Source organism: Acanthaster planci, linkage group LG01 (assembly GCF_054643075.1).
Source record: "Acanthaster planci isolate LZ-2023a linkage group LG01, COTS_SCS, whole genome shotgun sequence".
NCBI classification, from domain to species: Eukaryota; Metazoa; Echinodermata; class Asteroidea; order Valvatida; family Acanthasteridae; genus Acanthaster; species Acanthaster planci.
Window position 1 is genome coordinate 31,217,295 of NC_141777.1, and position 19,650 is coordinate 31,236,944.

A 19,650-nucleotide genomic window follows, 5' to 3' on the forward strand; every position below is an offset into this window, starting at 1 on the left:
AAGGACAAACTCAAATGATGGGAAGAATTGGTTGCAGTTACACTGCGTGTTAAACTTTTAATTTTTCCAATATTTCAACCCTATTGTACAGACTCAAAAGTAAATTTCAACTCTTTATTATTGATTTTTGAGGGGACATTATGTAGAATGAGGGTATGTTCTGATGAGTTCACCCAGTCTACAATCAAGTCCCAAGCCATCCAACTGGACTGTAGGAATAGCATTCCTTGTTCATTGTCCATCTTGTGCAACATTTTGACCAGATATGCGAATTAATTGAGAGGTGTCAGGTTGGCATACTACGGTCCCAAGCGGCATTTATAGTTATAAAATGCATGTGTTGTTAAAATGTCTGCATTAATTTTATCGTAATTGTTTTAATCCTATTGAAGAGCTTTGTAATTTATCTGTTGCAGGTGCTGCATGTGGGTCAGTTGATAGGTTTTGTCGTGGCTGACAACCAGACCATTGCAAAGAAGGCTGCTCAGCTTGTCAAAGTCGAATACCAGGAACTACTGACCATTCTTACCATAGAGGTTAGTTCTTAGAACCCTTACCTGTAGACACAGGTTTGCGTTGTGTTATGCCATTTTCGTTTTATGGGAAGCAAAAAAGCAACAAATTAAGATGGACCAATTTTTATTCTTTTTATGTATATTTTTTAATTGAAAAAAATCCCTGTAAAAAGCTTGGCTTGTTTTTTATAAATAAAGATTGACGATATAAGATTTCATATAAGATTTTATTAAAATAAATCTTTGAGAAGGTGCTAGAGATTTCCCTTTAGAAAGAGACAATTTTAGGTTTTAAAACCTGGAATGGAAGCATGTCTGTAACAAGCAGGCTACGATCGTACCTCTTTTTGTCTTAGGTTTTTTTCTATTATATTCTGCATTCTGTGATACGGTGCCACAAGGGCAAACTGCTCATTATTTTTTAACTTTCCCACTACCAACAGGAAGCCATCCAGCACGGCTCTTATCTACCCTTCAACCTAAGCTTTAAGAAGGGTAATGTCCAGGAGGGCTTTGAGAGCTCTGATCACATGTTTGAGGGAGAGATGAGGTTGGGTGCTCAGGAACACTTCTACTTGGAGACTTTTACCACACTGGTCATCCCTGGAGAAGGAGGAGAAGTGGAAGTGATATCATCAACACAGGCGCTCACGACAACACAGGTAGGTGTGTCAGGGCCTTCATAATACACAACAGACATCTTGAAAAGATTCTATTCAAAGAGACATATGGTGACGTCATGCTTTGCTTACAAGTGCATTTTTTATAGCAGTGAAGTGGGACACTGTCGATCGAGCCGAGCCACCAATGAAAACACATATGTAAACGAGAGCGAGGCGTCATAATGATTCAGGTGCATTGCCAAGAGGTTTGTTGGAGCATAGTGTTTTACAGTTTGATTACTGTTTTGCTGTTTAAGGCTGAGTCAATTCAAATACTGGAATATTTGCATATTTGACCTTCAGTTCTATCCAAATATTCCAAATTCCCACAAAAGCAGAAACAAACGATTTATGCTTGCATGTTGAGTTGCAGAACAGAGGCTTCTCCCCTAGTTAATGGAGGAGACCGCAACTCCAACTGACGTTCAGCCCTAATTGATGACTTAATCTGTTACTCCCAGTGAGATCACACCACAGAAGTACACAAAATCGCTTTGAGTCATTTACTCATAACTCCTTGTAACACGTTTCGAATGCAATGGTGTAATCAAAGAATTAAATTTACCCCCTTTTCCTGTGATTGATTTTCATCTCTAAATATTTGATTAAAAAATATAGATACAAATATATAATCTGATCAAATCCAAATATCAATATTCCACACATTGTTTATACTGCGACTCAAGGTTGTCCCACCTGGGATATAAGTTGCTTGCCCAAAGTCTGGTTCAATTTAAACCACATAGGCCTACAAATCTTTTTTTTTTTTTTTGATCCTCAGATGATGGTAGCCAAAGCCTTAGGAGTTCCCAATAACAAAGTCGTAACCAGAGTGAAGAGGCTTGGTGGTGGATTTGGTGGTAAGGAAAGTAGATGCTGTGTGCAGGCTGCTGCCTGCGCAGTGGCTGCGAATAAGTAAGTCTGACAGAGTGGTTAGCACGCTTCAGTAATCAGTTTAAATCAAGTTTCTTGTTGTCATGGTTACGTGGGGGTGTTGCCACCTTGACGTAGTGGGTCCGCCCAACTTTTAAATTGAGGACAGGAAACTGCTAAGTGACCACAGATTAATCAAAGAATAATATATGTATTCAGTACAACATGATGTTCCGTGATTGCATTTCAGATTAGATTTAATTATTCAATCCAACAATTATGAGACAGCATAGGCTACACTATAATATAAACATAGAGGAAGATCTAAAGTATGAGTATGACAATAACCAGAAGTGTATTTGTTTATGAAGATGAGACTCCTCAAGAGTTGAGAATATAAAGTTAGGTTTCTAGGTGATTGTAAATTAAAATTTACTAAATTCCCAAGGGCATTATACGTTAATTTTTAATAAATTCCCAAGGGCATTATATGGTAACTTTTAATAACTTCCCAAGGGCATTATACGCTAACTTTTAATAAATTCCCAAGGGCATTGTGCGGACCCGCCTCTCTCCTCTGAGTAAATCTATTGCACAAAATACACACAACAGTCGTCAGGTCGCTGACGTGCAACAGTCGTCGGTCACACGACACATGCACAAAACTTTCTCTACAATGTGCGAAACTGAAAGGAAGCCAAATGTCCTATTTTGGATCTCATCAACCAACGACGAAAAGCTAGCGTAGTCACAAGGTTGATGAAAACAAGGCTGCAATGTCAACACGACCCAAATGCAAAATTAAAGTGAACAAAATTTGAAAGCTTGATGAAGAACGACAACTCACGTTATGTGCCAACACAATTCGATCAGAGAGAGGGAGAATCGCACGTACGCCAGGGCAAAGTACGTTGCGCAAGAATAATGCGTCAAAGTTTTGTAGAAATATAACCATTGAGCTAATCCAGCCTCATACATGTATAACTCAAGCAATATGACTAGTTACAAACAACTGACCATTTCATATCCCATCGAGCTCTTTAAATACTGGTTACAAGCACGATGGGGTGGGAACTATTATGACTATTCGGATGCCTACCAAACTCATAACATATTCCAAGATAAGACTTGATTCAAGTCGGTCCGTCACATTGTGAAGAGGCTGGGTTACTCCATCTGTTTGGTCCCGAGGGAAAGAGTTCTGGAAACTGGTTTGATCATGAGAATTCTTGTGGTTTAGCGACCAATTGGGAAAATTTCACTTTTTGAAAAAATGTCCATGTCTGAAACAAGCCCCCAACGTGAAAAGACATTGAAGATCCTTTGTTGTGAGTTGCAAATTGTAATTTGCTACAAATTGTCACTTACACACCTTTAGTGTTTGGATTTGTTTGTAAGTTTGTTTTAATCTTTTAGCTTTATTTGTTTTGGAGGGGGCAGGCGGTGGCGTATCCCGCGGGGGGGGAACTTGCTCCTGACAGATTATTATTATTATTATTATTTTACAAAGAATACTTCATAGGAAAGAAAGGGGGCATAATCAGTGTATTTATTTATCAAATATTAGCACCAGAACCCTGGGAAAATAACACCATGAAACAAAAGCCAAGATGTTGGGACCACGGGTAAGGCTTTTGATATTTGTTCTCCCCCAACATCATGTTTAAAGAGCCAAAATCCGCATTCGCTTTTGAATCTGCACCCCTCCGACACCAAACGCTAGATACACCGCTGGGGATAGGCCCCCATCGACCCCTCAGGAGCCAGCTTTGCGTTTCAGCCACAGAACAACACACCGATATTGTTAATTAAAATAAAATTACCACTTTGTTCTGTAATGTTTGTGTCGCAACAGTCCTTTTAATGTAATGAGCCGAAATGGTTAACTCCGATTTTACTGTGAGTGTGGAACGCAACTAACGTGCATAACGTGCACAATTAGATGGAAGTACACGTGGTGATGTTTGCAGAGTGTACTTATTCCTGTCTAGAAAAATGGCGCGAACGACAAGAAGGTGTTGGGAGCTAGTGACCCCCGTGATGACATGATAAAGTACGTGAAGTACTTCAACCACCTGATCCCCTTGAAACGACCTAAACTATTGTAAATATTTTTCTTTCCCTATATCTCTGTGAGTTAATCCACAGAACTAGATTTCCTCTATGTGTGCTAATACATGTTGACTTTTTTCTGCTCTCGTGTAATTATTTCGATATCTCACTACTTGCATTTTCAAGTTAGTGGCTACGTTAAGTCTGATTTTTCCAATGAACTGTTGCTAAGCTTACACAGCATTAGTCCATTCGTGTCGATGCTCCGCTGCGCTTTACAGAAATCCCACCGCGAACATCGGGGTTTTTTAAGAGTTGCTGGAACTAAATGTTTGAGCGTTGTATCCCAAATGCGCTGTAAAAATTTAAGTAAAGGGTCACTTGATAAACCTTTTGTGTACATTAGGATAACTGAATATGAATATCGTTTCCAAGTGTCTTGTGGTAGTGAAACTACAATTTGATGTACATGGTTATAACATAATTATTTTTTTGTAACGCTGTCAAATTTGGTGTTCTTGTAGCTCTTTATAGTTGAACCATCCCCTTGGGGAAGTGGGGCTCATCTATAGTTTACTCCGCCAACATGTCGTGGATCGCTTTGTAAAAGTTCTCCTTTTTCCCTGGAACCAAATAACATAACTGATAGCCCTGTACTTGTGAACAGAAGTCTACTTGTTAAAAAAAGTTGTCATTGTCATTGTCACATTTCTTTCCAACTTTTTTATCATTGGAGCAAATCATTATTTTTTTATTCCAAATTAAGAGTAAGTCGTCCAGTGCGCTTGATGCTGGACCGTGACGAAGACATGAACATGACGGGGACCCGCCATCCATTCTTGGGTCGCTACAAGGTGGGACTTGCCAGTGACGGTCAAGTGAGGGCACTGCAGATCGATCTGTACTCCAATTGTGGATTCTCGTATGATTTGTCCTCTGCAGTAAGATTTTTTTTCAACGTCAACTACTTTGCATTTCCAAAAAAATACACGAAACGTGTTTTTCACGTTTTTATAATAAGATGATAAATGTATCACTTTACTAAATTCTTTTCTTTATTGTGTGAACTGTGGCACAAATAGTATTTTGTACACTGAGAGAGCAAGTTATGATAATAGTAAACTGTTCTTGTATTAGGTGCATTGCATATTGAAGTCTCTATGTGCTGAAAATCATAATCCCTGCATAGTGGGCGCACAACATCTACACATTCCTGAAACCATCACCTCCCATCACATCTCAACTATCTCATAATATTATCGTAATACGATACAACATTAATGGCTTGTACAAGGACAGGAACAGTTTTGCATGGCCTTGTCATCAAAGTGAAGGCATTTTAGATGGTGGCATGCATCCCCTGTCAAATCAGACCAAGCCCGGGGATATTTGCTTGTTGCAGTGAGGAATATTGTCCTATTAACCCATTTTCGTCATCACTCATCACTGATTTTGCTTGATCAGAGTCCCAATCTTCCACCAATGTTGTCCGAATTTTCCCATTAAACTCTTTATCCCATCACAATCAGTCACTCCACATTCACCATGCCATTGAGCCATATCAACCACAACTTACAGTCACAACCGAAATCATTATTGCAAAATGTCACAAAGTTCAAGATGAAACATTGTAAGAAACCTGTGACAAGGGAACATCATAGTTCATTTTTAACTACATGACTCGAGACTGGCCTTCTCCAAATGTCTTATGAATAAGATAATGATTACTTTTAAGGACTTGCTGAAGTTGATGTGCGACCCGGCTTTTTCCTAATCCCCCCCCAGTTTGAATGACCTTGCTTACTGGTGTAGGCTTATGAAGAAAAATGTACACACGTTTCTGCATTCGGGAAGTGTGATGACTTCATTTTTTTGTTCATTGTGAAGGTTATGGAGAATGCAGCTTATCATGCTGACAACTGCTACAACATTCCCAATTTCCAAGTGGAGGGTCACCTATGCAAGACCAACCTGCCATCCAATACAGCCTTCCGTGGCTTTGGTTGCCCACAGGTCATGTTGATCATGGAATCCATCATGTCCGAGATCGCCGGAAGATACGGACTGTCAGAATTAAAAGTGAGAGTGTTATATTGGTGGACATCACCCCTGCTCCCCATCTGTCCCTTTTTTTCCCCCAGCTTCATTTCTGATCTGAGCAAATTATTACAGTCGGTTATCTATTGTTTCTAGCACTGGACACATGAAAAACAATGGTTGTGGCTTTTGTGTACACAGTTATTAGATTGGGCAGTTTACATTGAAATAATTGCATGCAATGTGTAGTGCAAAAATAATTGTCTCCACTAAATGCAGTACTACGCTGTCTTTTCAAACTCATAATCTGTTATTTGGGGAAAAAATTGTCATTGTTTCAAAAGAGAAATCAAAAGAGAAAGAGAAATGTCCCCTTAAATTATTGTATGTGTATTTATTTTCACGATAGGATTGCCTTGCTGAGTTAATTTGCATTCTATTCAGTGTTGTGGCTGAGTCCATTACAGTTAAGTTACTTTACAACTCCACTCACAATCCTATAAACAAGACCAATCATTAGTAACAGTGTAAAGGAATGCCTACGTCACAGTCCATGTGAATAACTTGTGACTTGGTTGAAGACAGGGTGGCTTAAAATTGACTTGTAGGTGATTGCCTACCCGGGACTTTAATTTGGCTTGACCACAACTCTAGTCAAGTTTCTTTTCATTCTGTGCAGCAGCACAACCAGATCAACATTGTGTAAGTGTTTTTATGCCGTAATGCCCTTGTCTGCTTACGTTCTAGTTGCGTGAACGTCACTTCTACACTGAAGGGGACGAAAACTTCTTGGGCCAGGAGCTTAAGAATTGGAACCTGGGGAGATGTTGGAAGAAATGTCTCACTAAGAGTGATTATGAAAAACGTCGACGAGATGTGGACCAGTTTAATAAGTAAAAGAAGAAGTAACACATGTTTGTGAGGAATTGGTTGCATGCTAGCTTAGCTTTAGTATTTTGGCTTAATATTACGAATTTCAAATTTCAGCTGTGTATTAAATAAAACATCTTTTGCATTTAATGAGTTGTACGCACTGCAATCATTGGAAGTGAAAGACTCAAATCAAATTCATCTTTTCAGTGAGAATCGCTGGCGCAAGCGAGGTATTGCTGCCACTCCAACAAAGTTTGGAATCTCATTTGCCTTCACCACACTAAACCAGGTGGGCCAAATTAAATTGCCTTATTATTTTCCTGATATTAGCCTGGTTTCTTCTTTTAACTCAGACAAGAAGTGTAAGGGCTACCCTCTAAATAGTGATTCACTTTAAACGCTTGATATGGGGAGTTTTTAGCTCACCTGTCATCCTACCTGGATGAATAGAAATGTTGCTCATGTAGTTCTTGCACGTAGTTCTTGTTCTTAATCCTTCGCGAGATGAAGGATGGATCTTGGCCAAAAGTAGAATGTGACACTGAAGTTCTCTCATTGCACCGCCGATTTTTATGCATCATTTTTTGGGGTATACATTCATTAACACAAGACCTTCCACAAGACGCCAGCCTAAAATTGCTAACAATTAACAGACTTCGCAATTGAACACAAGAGCTAATGCATCGTCTGTGTTGCGGATGGAGTGGGTTATTTCACATATTGGAAGAATTGGGCCATTTGTACAGACACATGAGTTATGAAGAGTTCGGGAATTGAATCTCTTAATATTATGACTTCGAAATAATATAGGGGACTATATACTCACCTTTGAGACGGCATTTTTTTTTAAATTGTCATAGGCTGGTGCCTTGGTACACATCTACACTGACGGCACAGTTCTGATCAGCCACAGTGGTGTTGAGATGGGCCAAGGTTTGCACACCAAGATGATCCAGGTGGCAAGTCGGGCCCTGAGGATCCCCCAGGAGAAGATCCACATCATGGACACCGACTCGTCCAAGGTGCCAAACACCTCACCCACTGCTGCCAGTGTTGGTTCTGACCTCAACGGAATGGCCATTAAGGTAAAGATGAGGCTATACCCATTAGCACCTGATTTCATGACATGCTTCACTGCATCATGACTTGAGTTGGGACATACAGTGTATATGGTACGCTCCGCCAACCAGGATTCTTGAATTGTGCCCAAGATAGGGAATGTTCTGGGTTTGTTTAAAAACAACACATTAACCCGAAGCCATAACGAATTTCAATTCCTCTGAGTACTTAAATAGAATGACAATAATTTTGTTCTCATTGATATCCATATTATTTCGATTCTCCTATGGGTCCTAGCTGTATAACTTTGGTTTGTAACAAAAATTAATTGATCTCCCTTGCAACATGTTTGAAATTAAGGACATGTTGTAATGCCAGAATGCATCTTACCCCGATAAGTCACAATGAGTTTTATGAAATTGGGTGCATGGTGCATGGTCAGAGAAAAAAATGACCAGCCAAAATGTTATACATAATTCATTTGACGTGTACTCTGCTATAAAGCAATGTTTGATTCTGTTCATATGATCAGTGGCTCCAAAACTGTAACTTTAAACCTGGAAAATTTTCAGTCACTTGAAATAATATCCCATGGCGAAACGTAGATGATTGTCGAGTCGTTTATTCATCCATGTTTCTGATCTGTCTGAGCTAGTGTTCAATAATACTCGAGCTGTATTAATTCGCTAACATAGTGCCCTAAATTACACATTGTAACATCTGCCCCTTTGAGAGCACAATTTTGGAAAAGAAATGCTGAGTAGATATCTGTGTGATAATGACATTGTTGAATAAAGGAGATTCAAATATCAACATGCTTGCATCTTATTCAGTGTTTAATAAATGACATTTTGCAAAACCTTTTAGCGTTGACGATTGCACTCTTATAAATACATGTATGTAATTTAGATTCCACAACTTGCTCTACTCTTTAGATTCTAAATCTGAGGTTTGACTCAAACTGAAACGATTACGTTTGGATTAGAAATCATGTGACTGTTAACAATCAAGCCTTTAAAATCTTTTTAGAGCGGATTCTACTTAGGTTAAAGATTGTAAACACTACTCAAGAACAACTCAAACATTAAACTTCTAGGTAGTTTCAGATTGCTGAGTGTACCTCGCCAGTTTGGCATTTCTCTCGTTCTTGCTCCTTGTTGCTGCAAATCTGCCTGGTTTAGTTGATTGAAAAGGTTCGTCTTTTCTCTGAGGAGGGTCCTATTTCGCCTTATTATGAAGCTGTTGGGTGTGTAAAGTTTGTACGACCTCGGCTCTTTGTATGCTCATGAGTCTTGATCGGGACTTTGTTTGTTGTTGTTTTTTTTTTTGGAGAACATAGAGAGATGGAATCTCCATGGCAGAATATTTCTGGTCATATTAGACTGTCTTTGTTCCGTAGCGTCTCTCTTCGTGTCTATCCTGAACATCCTCAACTCGGCCTTGCACGTGTTTACGGCTTGCGGCTAAGTTGGCTTGTGTGAACTGGTTGGCCAAATAGGATCTCAGGTTGAGATGGCAGTTTGGAGTCGATGGGGTTGCATGTAGGTATACATGTAGCAGCTAATGCCTTCTCTGCGTTTTGTTTTGACTTTAGGGGGCACTTCTCAAATGAGTGACATACATGTATAACTATCCGCATGGCGCGTTCCATGAAACCGTGAAATTTTGGGTGTTGTGGGGAAGATTTGACTTGGTTTACACCCCATGAATCACACATCTCCTTATCTCCTGGTATGGTGTTCCAGCAAATTGTGGGCCATTATCTCAGTGAGGTGATTATTCTTGTTGAACCAAATGGGCTTATAGTATGGGATGTCACTCTAGCGACTGTTTCACTCGTGGTATCTCTCAACCTGTGGATAACTGGGAATTATTAATCTACAGTAGTTACCAATAATCCCAGGTCACTGCCTTTTTACACCAGGGGGTGGTTGGAATCTCACGACGCTGGAGGGGTTCTCCCCTCTATTTAGTTGGGCCTCCTGTACTGCGTCACGGGTTATGTTGAGCCGTAGAAAAGTTTCCTGGCGTCTCATTTTTTCTCCTATAGCCAGAGTGGATTTGGCGGAGGATATCTTTTTGCAGCAGTTCTTTCATCATGACCCTCTTGCCTTTCAGATTACTATCCACGAGAATCTCAGGTAATGCCTATATGGGCACAAGTCCATTGATATTTTGATATCGTTTTGCCACCGGGCGTAGATCAACTGATTTAATGCATGGAGTTGGGTCGCGGGCAGCCTGCACCTGTAGCGTCTGGCCGAAGCGAGCAAGATCAATTCTTTGGATTTTCTAATCCTTCAACAATATTAGGACCAAAGATCAGTGGTTAGTTTGGCCATCACTCATGATCACTTTGCTCATTGTGGTCGACTAGTCTAGCTAATTTCCTTGGCAGCGAATTATATTGACGCAATGTTTCGGGGTAATCGAGTTGGAAACCTGGACATTTTTTTCGTTTTTGTATGTGTGTGTTGGGTTTTATCGTTGTTAACGGGAACATCCGTGGTTACGGCATGGGGGCGGGGTTACGGTGGGCCGATTTGTTGTTTTATATCCTGGTTTGGGTCTCTATAGGGGTCCTGTTGAAGCTGCACAGGAAGTACAAACCTGTTTGTCTACTACACAGTCCAGGTTTGCATTTTGCAGTCCTGATCGGTCTAAGCTAAGCTGTATGCTTACTCAAGCCATGTTCAAGTGCTTACACAGTGGCCTAATTTACACATTAAAACATCCCTCACCCCCAGGTTCAGTATCAAATACTTTGGTGGCATTGTTATCATTTTATCATTTTTTGCCGTCAAGAACAAGTTTTGTATCTTTGGAAAATTTGTGTTTCCAATTGCAGCCCCAGAATGTATACGATCGCATACGTGAGCGCTTCTTCAAGTGAAAACTTGCTACTGAACGAGCCTTGATGCTGAATCATGCAGTGAAACATTAAATCATGTTATGCTGTGTTTTCAATTTTTCAGACTGCATGTGAAACACTGTTGCATATCTTGGAGCCATTCATGCGTGACAACCCCAAAGGAACATGGGAAGACTGGGTGAGCATTCCTGAACAGTACTGGGTTGAAATTATTCTCATAAACTTTAGCTATATAACTTGCACCATTGTGTGCCCAGTCTTCATGGGGTTTTAACGTGTTTTTAATTTTGCAACATTCTTTACTTTTGTGATTTTGTATCACAGTAGAGTTCTGTAGGCGTATAAATAGCCCTCCTTTTGTATGCGATTGACATATTTTATATTCGTGTTTGGTTAAAGAAAGCATTTGTCAGGATAACAGGAGAGAACAATTTGTCAGGAGAGGTCACATCACCGGATCAAGTCCCGCTCCAGTGGTATCAAGTGTACTGGTTCATTTCATTATTCATGCTTTCTGTCAGGGCAAAATGCTCGGTTTCAACCTCTACAATTGTTTTCTTCAATTGTTGTTAAACATTTTCTCAATCTTTGATGTGTTTCAGGTGAAAGCAGCTTATTTAAATCGGGTTAGTCTGTCTACCACCGGATTCTACTCGTGAGTCAAACTTTTGGTTTGGTAACTTCTGAACAATTGAAGCAAACAATCACCTTTTTCTGTTTATTGGTATAAGATCTCCTACTGGGTGGACCGAAAAGCTTGCAAAAGTTCGTTTAAAATTAAAGTACCTTACCAAAATTGATTATAGGAAAGTATGAGACACATCATTTCCATGACTGAATTTGCTCGTAATATATTCTCATGGCGCCTTCTTTCAAGCATTTATTTTCGTATTTGTTCCTAAAAGTTCCTACATATACATCATCAAGAGGGAAATCAACTTGTGATTTGTCTGTTTTAGGGGCCCAGATTTGAAGTTTGATCGGCAAACTGGCCGGGGGAAGCGGTTCAGTTATTTCTGTTGTGGCACGGCTGTGTCGGAGGTGGAGATTGACTGTCTGACTGGCGACCATCAGGTGCTGAGGACAGACATTGTCATGGATGTGGGAGACAGCATCAACCCTGCCATCGATATTGGACAGGTATATAATTACAGTGTTTAACTTACTGTCAGCAATCATTGTCAGTAAAGTAGATTCCAGTCATTGCAATATCTGACCAATGGAGTTGGACTAAGTTTGTGCAATTAGCAAAACTCGGTGATTAGGCCTAATTATGCAAATAAACATCGAACACTTACCAGTGCATATTGTGCTTCTGACACAGCTTGCTTTGTACTCGTGAATTTATTGCCATTTTCCTCTTTGTTACATGTGAATGACCACATTCCTTCTGTTGTTTACACGCCCTTTTTCTTGAAAAGTGGATTATATTAATCAATTAGAACAAAGCCTCTGTTATTTCATTATCACTTGTCCCAGTTGTCGAACTGATCTACATTACCATGGAGCAAATGCACTATACAGTTACAGTAAATAAATACCAAATACAGAATAAAAAAAAACATTGCCAGACTCCTGTAATTTTGTTCCTGTTTGCTTCTCACATTTTGGTAGATTGAGGGAGCTTTCGTTCAAGGTTACGGGATGTTTGTCCTGGAGGATTACCGAGTGACCCCAACAGGTCACTTGCTGACCAAAGGACCTGGTTTTTATAAGATCCCAGCATGTGGTGATATCCCAGCAGAATTCAATGTTAGTCTGCTCACCAGGGCACCCAATCCATTCAATGTGTGTTCCTCCAAGGTTGGTTTTTAAGATATTTTGTCTGTGTCATGGTTTGGTATATCGGTCTGTTTTAAGTGATATTCTTTGGAGGATGGAATGTTGAACAGATTAATAAACAAATGTTTATGACTGAAGTGGTAATTGAATTAATTCAGAGGTGACAGACAGGATGTTCTCTGATGTTAAATGACTTTATTCTTTGCATTGCGGAATTTTTTTACCCAAATTGTGACGGAAGTTGGGGTTAAGATTGTAATATTTAACTTAGTTTGTCAAATAGATAATGGAATTTTATTTCTCCTTTCAGTTCAGTTGTTCTTATATCATTATGCAGGCCATTGGCGAACCGCCTTTTTTCCTAGCAGCATCGGTTTTCTTTGCCATCAAGGATGCGATTCAGTCGGCCAGGAATGATGCAGGCATTCGTGGGCCATTCAAACTTGACAGTCCCGCCACCGCTGAAAGAATCCGAATGGCTTGCCAAGACCAATTCACTAAACAGGTAAGGATGAGCAGCTTCTAGACTCACTTATTTGTCACAACTTATCTTCGCCATGCCAGTTCAGTCATGTCAGCTATGGAGGGGGTTCTTGGAGACGGCAAAATATGTAGCAATAAAATATTTTTGTAATAGTTTGGAAGAAAGATCCAGATTGTCTTTTCTTATCTCTTCATGATATATTTATTCCCTACTTAGGTTTCTATACTTTCTGACAATTTCTAAAGTTAATTTTTGATAAGGGAGTGGAAAAGACCACTACCGCTAAAAAGACACACGTAAAACAGTATGAATAACTTAAAATAAGTAATCTTAGTGTGAATGAAAAACAACATGAAAATGAGTGGCAGCGCAGAAGCAGAAGCAGAACCAGACAGATTTTGGTGAAAAAGGAAAGGTGAATTACGTGAAAATAAAACGTAGAAAGTTGTTACAAATTGGTATAGGCCTAGCATTGAGAGGTCTAATACCTACCTAAGAAATGTTTATTGCATACATTTCAAACAATGTAGACAGGTTGTTCTGATGTCTGGTGTCCTTCTTCAGCTGGTGCATATTTAATTATAATTGTGTTCTAGGATACAAGAGTATTATTTCTTTTGTTTCACTCCTATAGTTTCCCACACCTGAGCCTGGGACATACATACCGTTCTTTGTTCGTCCGTAGTGTTGAAGGTTCTACTGATCCACGGAAGTTAGAGATAATTCGTCATATCAGCTACAAACATAACCCATCATGATTTCCACCCTGTATAAGGAAGACGTTGCAGTCACACAGCGATTTACATTTTAATCGTTACAGTTCCTGTGCCTTCAAGTTCACACCTCATGATGATAATTCACCAAGTGCGTTAAGCACTTATTTAAGATTTAGCACAACTAAGCCGTCAATACGTTAGGTTTGCTAGTAATGTTCTTGATTTTATGACCAGTTATACATTTCGGTGGAATACCGTGATTTCAATTGTTTGAAAGTTGTTTGCTTATGAAAACAGTTTCAATTTTTTAGGTAGAAATTTGAAATGGCTACCACTTGGTGGAGTATAAATGAAGGCATCAGTGATTCGTTCAACAATTTGAAAATACTTGCACCTAGATAAGAAAGCATCTGATCGGTAGAAACCACCTTTTGACCTCTGGAAAAAAATCATTTTCCACGTGAGTTGCAAAGCATGTTTTATTAAAGTAGTAGAACAGATATTCAACTGAATGAGTTTGACGTTTACTAGCAAAGTAATTTGGTAACCGTATAGCGTTTCCTTGGAATTTAAGGGGAAAGTGGAATAATAGGACACTTCTTGATTTCTTTCTTTGATCCGTAATATTGAGTATTATAATCTTGTGAACTATGTTTACGTTAAACATTTACTTGAACGTAGATCAGAATTACATGTAATTCAAACTCTGCCAATGGTATAGAAAATTAGAATTAACTAGAATCTGCGTCTGCTTTGCAGAAAATGGAAGGCTTTTCCACATTTTAAAAGCTTTCAAAGCCTTCTTGTGGTAAGGAAAAAGATGTAAAATGTCAGTAAACAGTCAGATGCAATAATATATTAAACTACAAAGCGACTTGGAATAGTGTCGAAAATTCCTATTGAAAGGAAGTAAGATGGAGAAAAACATTTCTGGAAAAAAACCTCAATGACGTCATTATGACGTCATTTCATATTTGTAATGCAGACCTACATCTTCCTACCAAGTTCCGAGACGATTTGATATTCTGTTACCTGAGAAATAAAAATTCCTTCAAGCTGATGAAAAAAATCATGACATCACAAGTAATCTATCGCAAATACCCTATTTTGTTCAAGAAGAATAAAATAATTTATAAACATCAAAGTGATGATGGCAACCTGACCTTTTCAATTTTTGCGTACAACACATCGAACCTGGCATGAATACAAAAACACAATTTAATAGGACTCGTAGCTTCAGTATTCATCATAAAATGTAAAGTCAAAATACAATAAATTTGTTGGCATATAACAGGGACTAGAAAAATGAAAGGTATTTGCTTTCTGAAACAACTTTCAGGCCAAAAATTCAAACACACGAGGTCAAATTTTGTATGTATGATTGAGATTGACAATTTGCAAAGTGCCACAGAGAATGGTCATTTTCAAAGTCCATATAAGTTTTGAGAGAAAAGTTATAAAAAGCAAGAAAAAGCAAACTCGACAAAAGTCACAGCTTGCAGTAAAGCCAATTTCTAACATGTAGAGTGTTAACGTACACGTCTTACAAGTTTATATGCAGCTGTGGTCGTATAAGTTGTTAAGTGAAAACGGAATCTTCCTTTATTAATTGGAGGAATGATTTATTTCAATATGTCACTACATAATGCAGTGGAATGCAACAGTTAAGTACAAATGGTGACAGATGGGGTCACACCAAGTTTTGCAAGTGGACTTAAGACAACGATGAGAAAGAAAAATTATAGTTAAATTGAAATCATTTTGAATCACTGAAATAACTAAAGTTAAATAAAACCTAAAAACTTTAGGAAAAAGTGAGTAATGAAATACGATTGGGAATACAAGACTTGATAAAAGGATAATTTTTTATCATGTGTTGCATTAATACCGACTTATTTAATATATAATATATTATACCAGAAATAGTACTTTTTAATTTGTCTGTTGAATCTGTGCACCGTTAGAAGGGCAAAGAGGTAATTAAGCTGATTTTCGGAGAAGAGGACTTGATGTCTGTTTTAATGAAAGTCTTTCCCAAGCGTTAATTGGCAGTGTGAAGTTTATTTCTAATCTTGTGTCGTGTAAATGGACGGCTAGATCCCTGATAAACAAGGGTCTTAAATTATTAGGTAGCAGGTTCCTTTCAAATTTAAATAATTTAAACAATTCTTAAAAGGGGTGCAGTGTGTTTCTCTGAAACAAGAAGTTGTCATGACTCATCCATTTATCTTACTGTTAATCTAGTCATGTAAAATGATAGAATGATAGAATTCATGTTTTATAAATCGGGAAAAGCACGTTTCTAGGCAGCAAATTTCGAATACGCAGAACACACCAAACCTGGATGTGTGAACCTGTTAACAGTGAGACTTCCACGTTGGGTTACAGTCAATTGTAACAATTAAACATTTGATAAATTTTACTCTACTTGTCTTAGAATTAATAATGTTAATCAAAATCCGACTTTTTTGTCTTCATATGAAAATAAAACCTCAATGTTTTCTCTTCATATATCGACAGTTTGTTACTTTAAACCACATGAAGGTATCCGTAAGATCTTCGTTTGGAATTAAAACTAGCTGATTTTAATGACAGTGACTAAAAAATAGGTACAACTCGCAAACAAAAGTTTAAAAAGGATAATCTCGAAGTTACGAATATCGTTTGCATGTACAATGAACCTAACATTTAGCTTTATGGTATTCATTTGGTAATCACTTCCAGGTTTGATTTGTTATTTTTCTATTCAACAAATTGTTTCCTGTCGCAAAGATAGTTAATGACTCAGTCGTAGCCAAGTTCAATGAGGGAGGTTCTATTGGACAACTTAAGAAAGGAATATACCATAAAATAGACAGGGGTGTTCGGGGAAATAAAAATAAAGGTTAGAACAAAATTGTTGGAAATCCATAATAACGTTGACTTCTTTTGACTCTCTGAACAAAAAGGTATAATTATGAATGGGAATGAGACATTGCTCAGGAGAACGAACGTTGCGGCTCGCGTCGTGTTCATTCTCCTGAGCCGGTCTTTAAACGCACGTTTAAGACCGGCCAAGCACATTATTTATTCCCTTATTAATAAAATAGTGTAGCGAGCGCAGATGGACCATGCCTTCAGTGTGTAATCAGCTATTTTAATCAGTAGTTGCTAAGAATTGGCGCGCATGTTTGAAATGGAAGTGCATCGTGGTCACACTGTCTAGGCGTAGCAAAAAACAAAAAAAGACGGAAGACTGTGCTTTGAGGTACACCATCACCGCAGTCCTAAATTAATGCAAGGAACTCAACGGATCAAAATAAAGGAGTGAAGCAAATCAAGGACAGAAGGATCTCAGAAGTGTGTCCTTGGTGTGATTATTTCTTGCTCGTATTTTTCTCTGTCAGTGTCTAAGTTGTGTCACCAAGACCAGTGCCGCTACATAAGTCTTTAGGCCGTGATTAGGAGCTTTACAATACTTTTTTTAAAAGCCTAGCAATAAGAATGCTATTTTTCTAATTTTTTTCTTATTCGGACTTTTCTGGGAGTGGAACCCGTCAATACATTTCAAAAGTTTGTCTTTTATCACTGAATATAAAGAATGAGGGAAATCAAATCTGTATAGGGTTGCATTGGGGTTCGATAATCAAGGTTAATAATCTTCCAGGTGTTAGTTTGGTACTTTTTTATTTTTCGAATCAAGAAGTGACTTCTTTTGGCTTTTACGCAACTTTGCTCAAAAGTCATTGTTTTTATCAAGATTTTTGGCTTTTTTGTCAAGACTTCGTTTTCTTCCTCTAAAATTCCATTTCTTTTGAACAGTTATATTCTTACTCGGGACTTTAGTCCTTTTGGAAGTTTGCACATTCATCAAATTTTCCTCAACCAAGTAAAGATGCCGATCGAGGTATGATGTCACGATGACGTCACCACATAAGGTATTATTACATTTGGAATATTTTATTCAACCCATCGACTTTGTTTTTACCAAAGGCCGTTTTGGCCGCTTATCAACCTTGCATATTCTTCATCAAAGTTCAACCAAAACAGAGACCTTAGTGCATAGATGGTCCAAGTAGAATAGAATCATGATAACGTCATAAGGTGTCAAATTATCAGTAGTTAAAGTTTGAAAATCTAAAATCTTTATGTGAAATCAATCGTGAGTTCCCGCAACTTGCAGTTTTCAGCAAGTGGTAGAGTAACGTTAGATCTACATTTTTGTCGTGCACGAAATTTCCAAGCGATTTTGGCAGAATTCGTTTGCCCCAAAAAACCGGGAGTGCCTTATCGTCATCAACACCACGAACTGACACTCAGTAGTGCGCAAGGTGATCTCATTTGTGCGAATTTTAAAAAAACGAGTTCTTATTTTAACTGGCACCCGGTACAGTTAGGCAGTGTAAGTGCGCAATCCGTGCTTTTTCGTTTTCACGAACTGATGCCGATATTTTATTTCACCAAAAACGACTTTTCAATGAATTTTTGTGTGCAGTGCAGTTGCGTATATAAAGATTCATTATATCAAAGATTTGGAATCTAAAAAAAAGAACTGAGATCCTTAAGATTTTGTTGGGTTTCTGAAAAATATACACTAAACTTCTAAAATACGAGCTTTTTTAAAATGGCACTCGCTTAAAACACACTGAATTTAAAACTAACATGCAATAAATTTAACAAAAACATGTTCCAATTTTTTTACCCTAAATCTATTTTGTAGTGGATTGCGTACTTCGACCAGTATACCACGGACAGTTCACACAATTCTTGGTACAGACGAGGCCAGAAATGCCCAAATATGAACGATACCACCCGAATGGTCTTTTCCCATTCCCTTCCATTTGGCTACCAATTTTAATCTTTGTAGCAATTTTTACAGTTTTGAGGAGCATTAAAGAAAAAGTGTTGACGTAAAACTTAATTTAATATGGACAGGATAACTTCGGAATTGTTCTTCTATTCCCGGAAATCTGGGGGAACGGTGGTCACGTGAACGTTGGGTGATATAGGACGAGATAGTAAGTCGCTTCGGCGAGACAGTAAGTCGCCACGGCGAGATAGTAACTCGCCGCGACGAGATAGTATCTCAATTTTTTTTTGCTAGTGGCCCTTATACGCCTCCGTACCATTGCAAGTTCGAATCTTGAAACCTCTTAAGACCACATGCGCAAACAAGAGCATCACAAGACCAACGCAACACAATGTACCTCCTGTCTGAATTCAAGTTGTCGGCTATTCAAATGAACTTCAACCAAAACAGTCCATTGTTACTGTTTACCCTTTTATTTGTGATTGGCCGAGTGACCTTTCATGTGAATGGTCATGTGGTCGCGACGACAAGGCTACCCCTGTTCATTTTTCGTGGGCAAGTGGTTGTTTTCAATTGGCAAAGTCATGGTTAGCACCTGTATTTATACTGTCTAGTGATGCCCTTTTGTTCTCAGGTTACCAACTGGACGAGAGTTAATTACAAAACATGGCTGGTTTGAACAAGGTCATTGAAAAATTGGCAACAGTTTTGACACGAGCTCACCCAAAGTATTCATGAAGCTACAAAAATGTCCAGTACAGCAAGCCTCTCTGTCTGCAAGACACTTTTACGCACTTTTGGTTCCATACAAGAGAATTTTTATCTAGTATTTTTGCAAGGCAGTTTTTCAACTTAACATTGCATCAGGCCAGGGGGGCTCTTGCTTTTAAACCCGTGTTTGATTACTTAAATTACACGCACTGTGACTCACTTTCT

At 38.5% G+C, this 19,650-nt stretch overlaps 1 protein-coding gene across 2 annotated transcripts in view; it reads left to right on the top strand.

Annotated features, from left to right (window-relative positions):
- Positions 1-15,635, top strand: part of LOC110976709 (xanthine dehydrogenase/oxidase-like) — a 35,554-nt gene extending 19,919 nt beyond the window's left edge. For both annotated transcript variants that reach the window (XM_087139331.1, XM_087139325.1), the window contains 14 exons: positions 417-536; positions 959-1,177; positions 1,959-2,092; positions 4,869-5,043; positions 5,990-6,181; positions 6,887-7,032; positions 7,220-7,301; positions 7,873-8,097; positions 11,047-11,121; positions 11,546-11,598; positions 11,903-12,083; positions 12,558-12,746; positions 13,063-13,230; positions 13,844-15,635. In XM_087139331.1, coding sequence (XP_086995457.1) covers positions 417-536; positions 959-1,177; positions 1,959-2,092; positions 4,869-5,043; positions 5,990-6,181; positions 6,887-7,032; positions 7,220-7,301; positions 7,873-8,097; positions 11,047-11,121; positions 11,546-11,598; positions 11,903-12,083; positions 12,558-12,746; positions 13,063-13,230; positions 13,844-13,894 — 2,010 coding nt within the window. In that variant the 3' untranslated portion in view covers positions 13,895-15,635. The remainder of the gene's footprint in view (positions 1-416; positions 537-958; positions 1,178-1,958; positions 2,093-4,868; positions 5,044-5,989; positions 6,182-6,886; positions 7,033-7,219; positions 7,302-7,872; positions 8,098-11,046; positions 11,122-11,545; positions 11,599-11,902; positions 12,084-12,557; positions 12,747-13,062; positions 13,231-13,843) is intronic.
- The last annotated feature ends 4,015 nt before the right edge of the window (positions 15,636-19,650 follow it).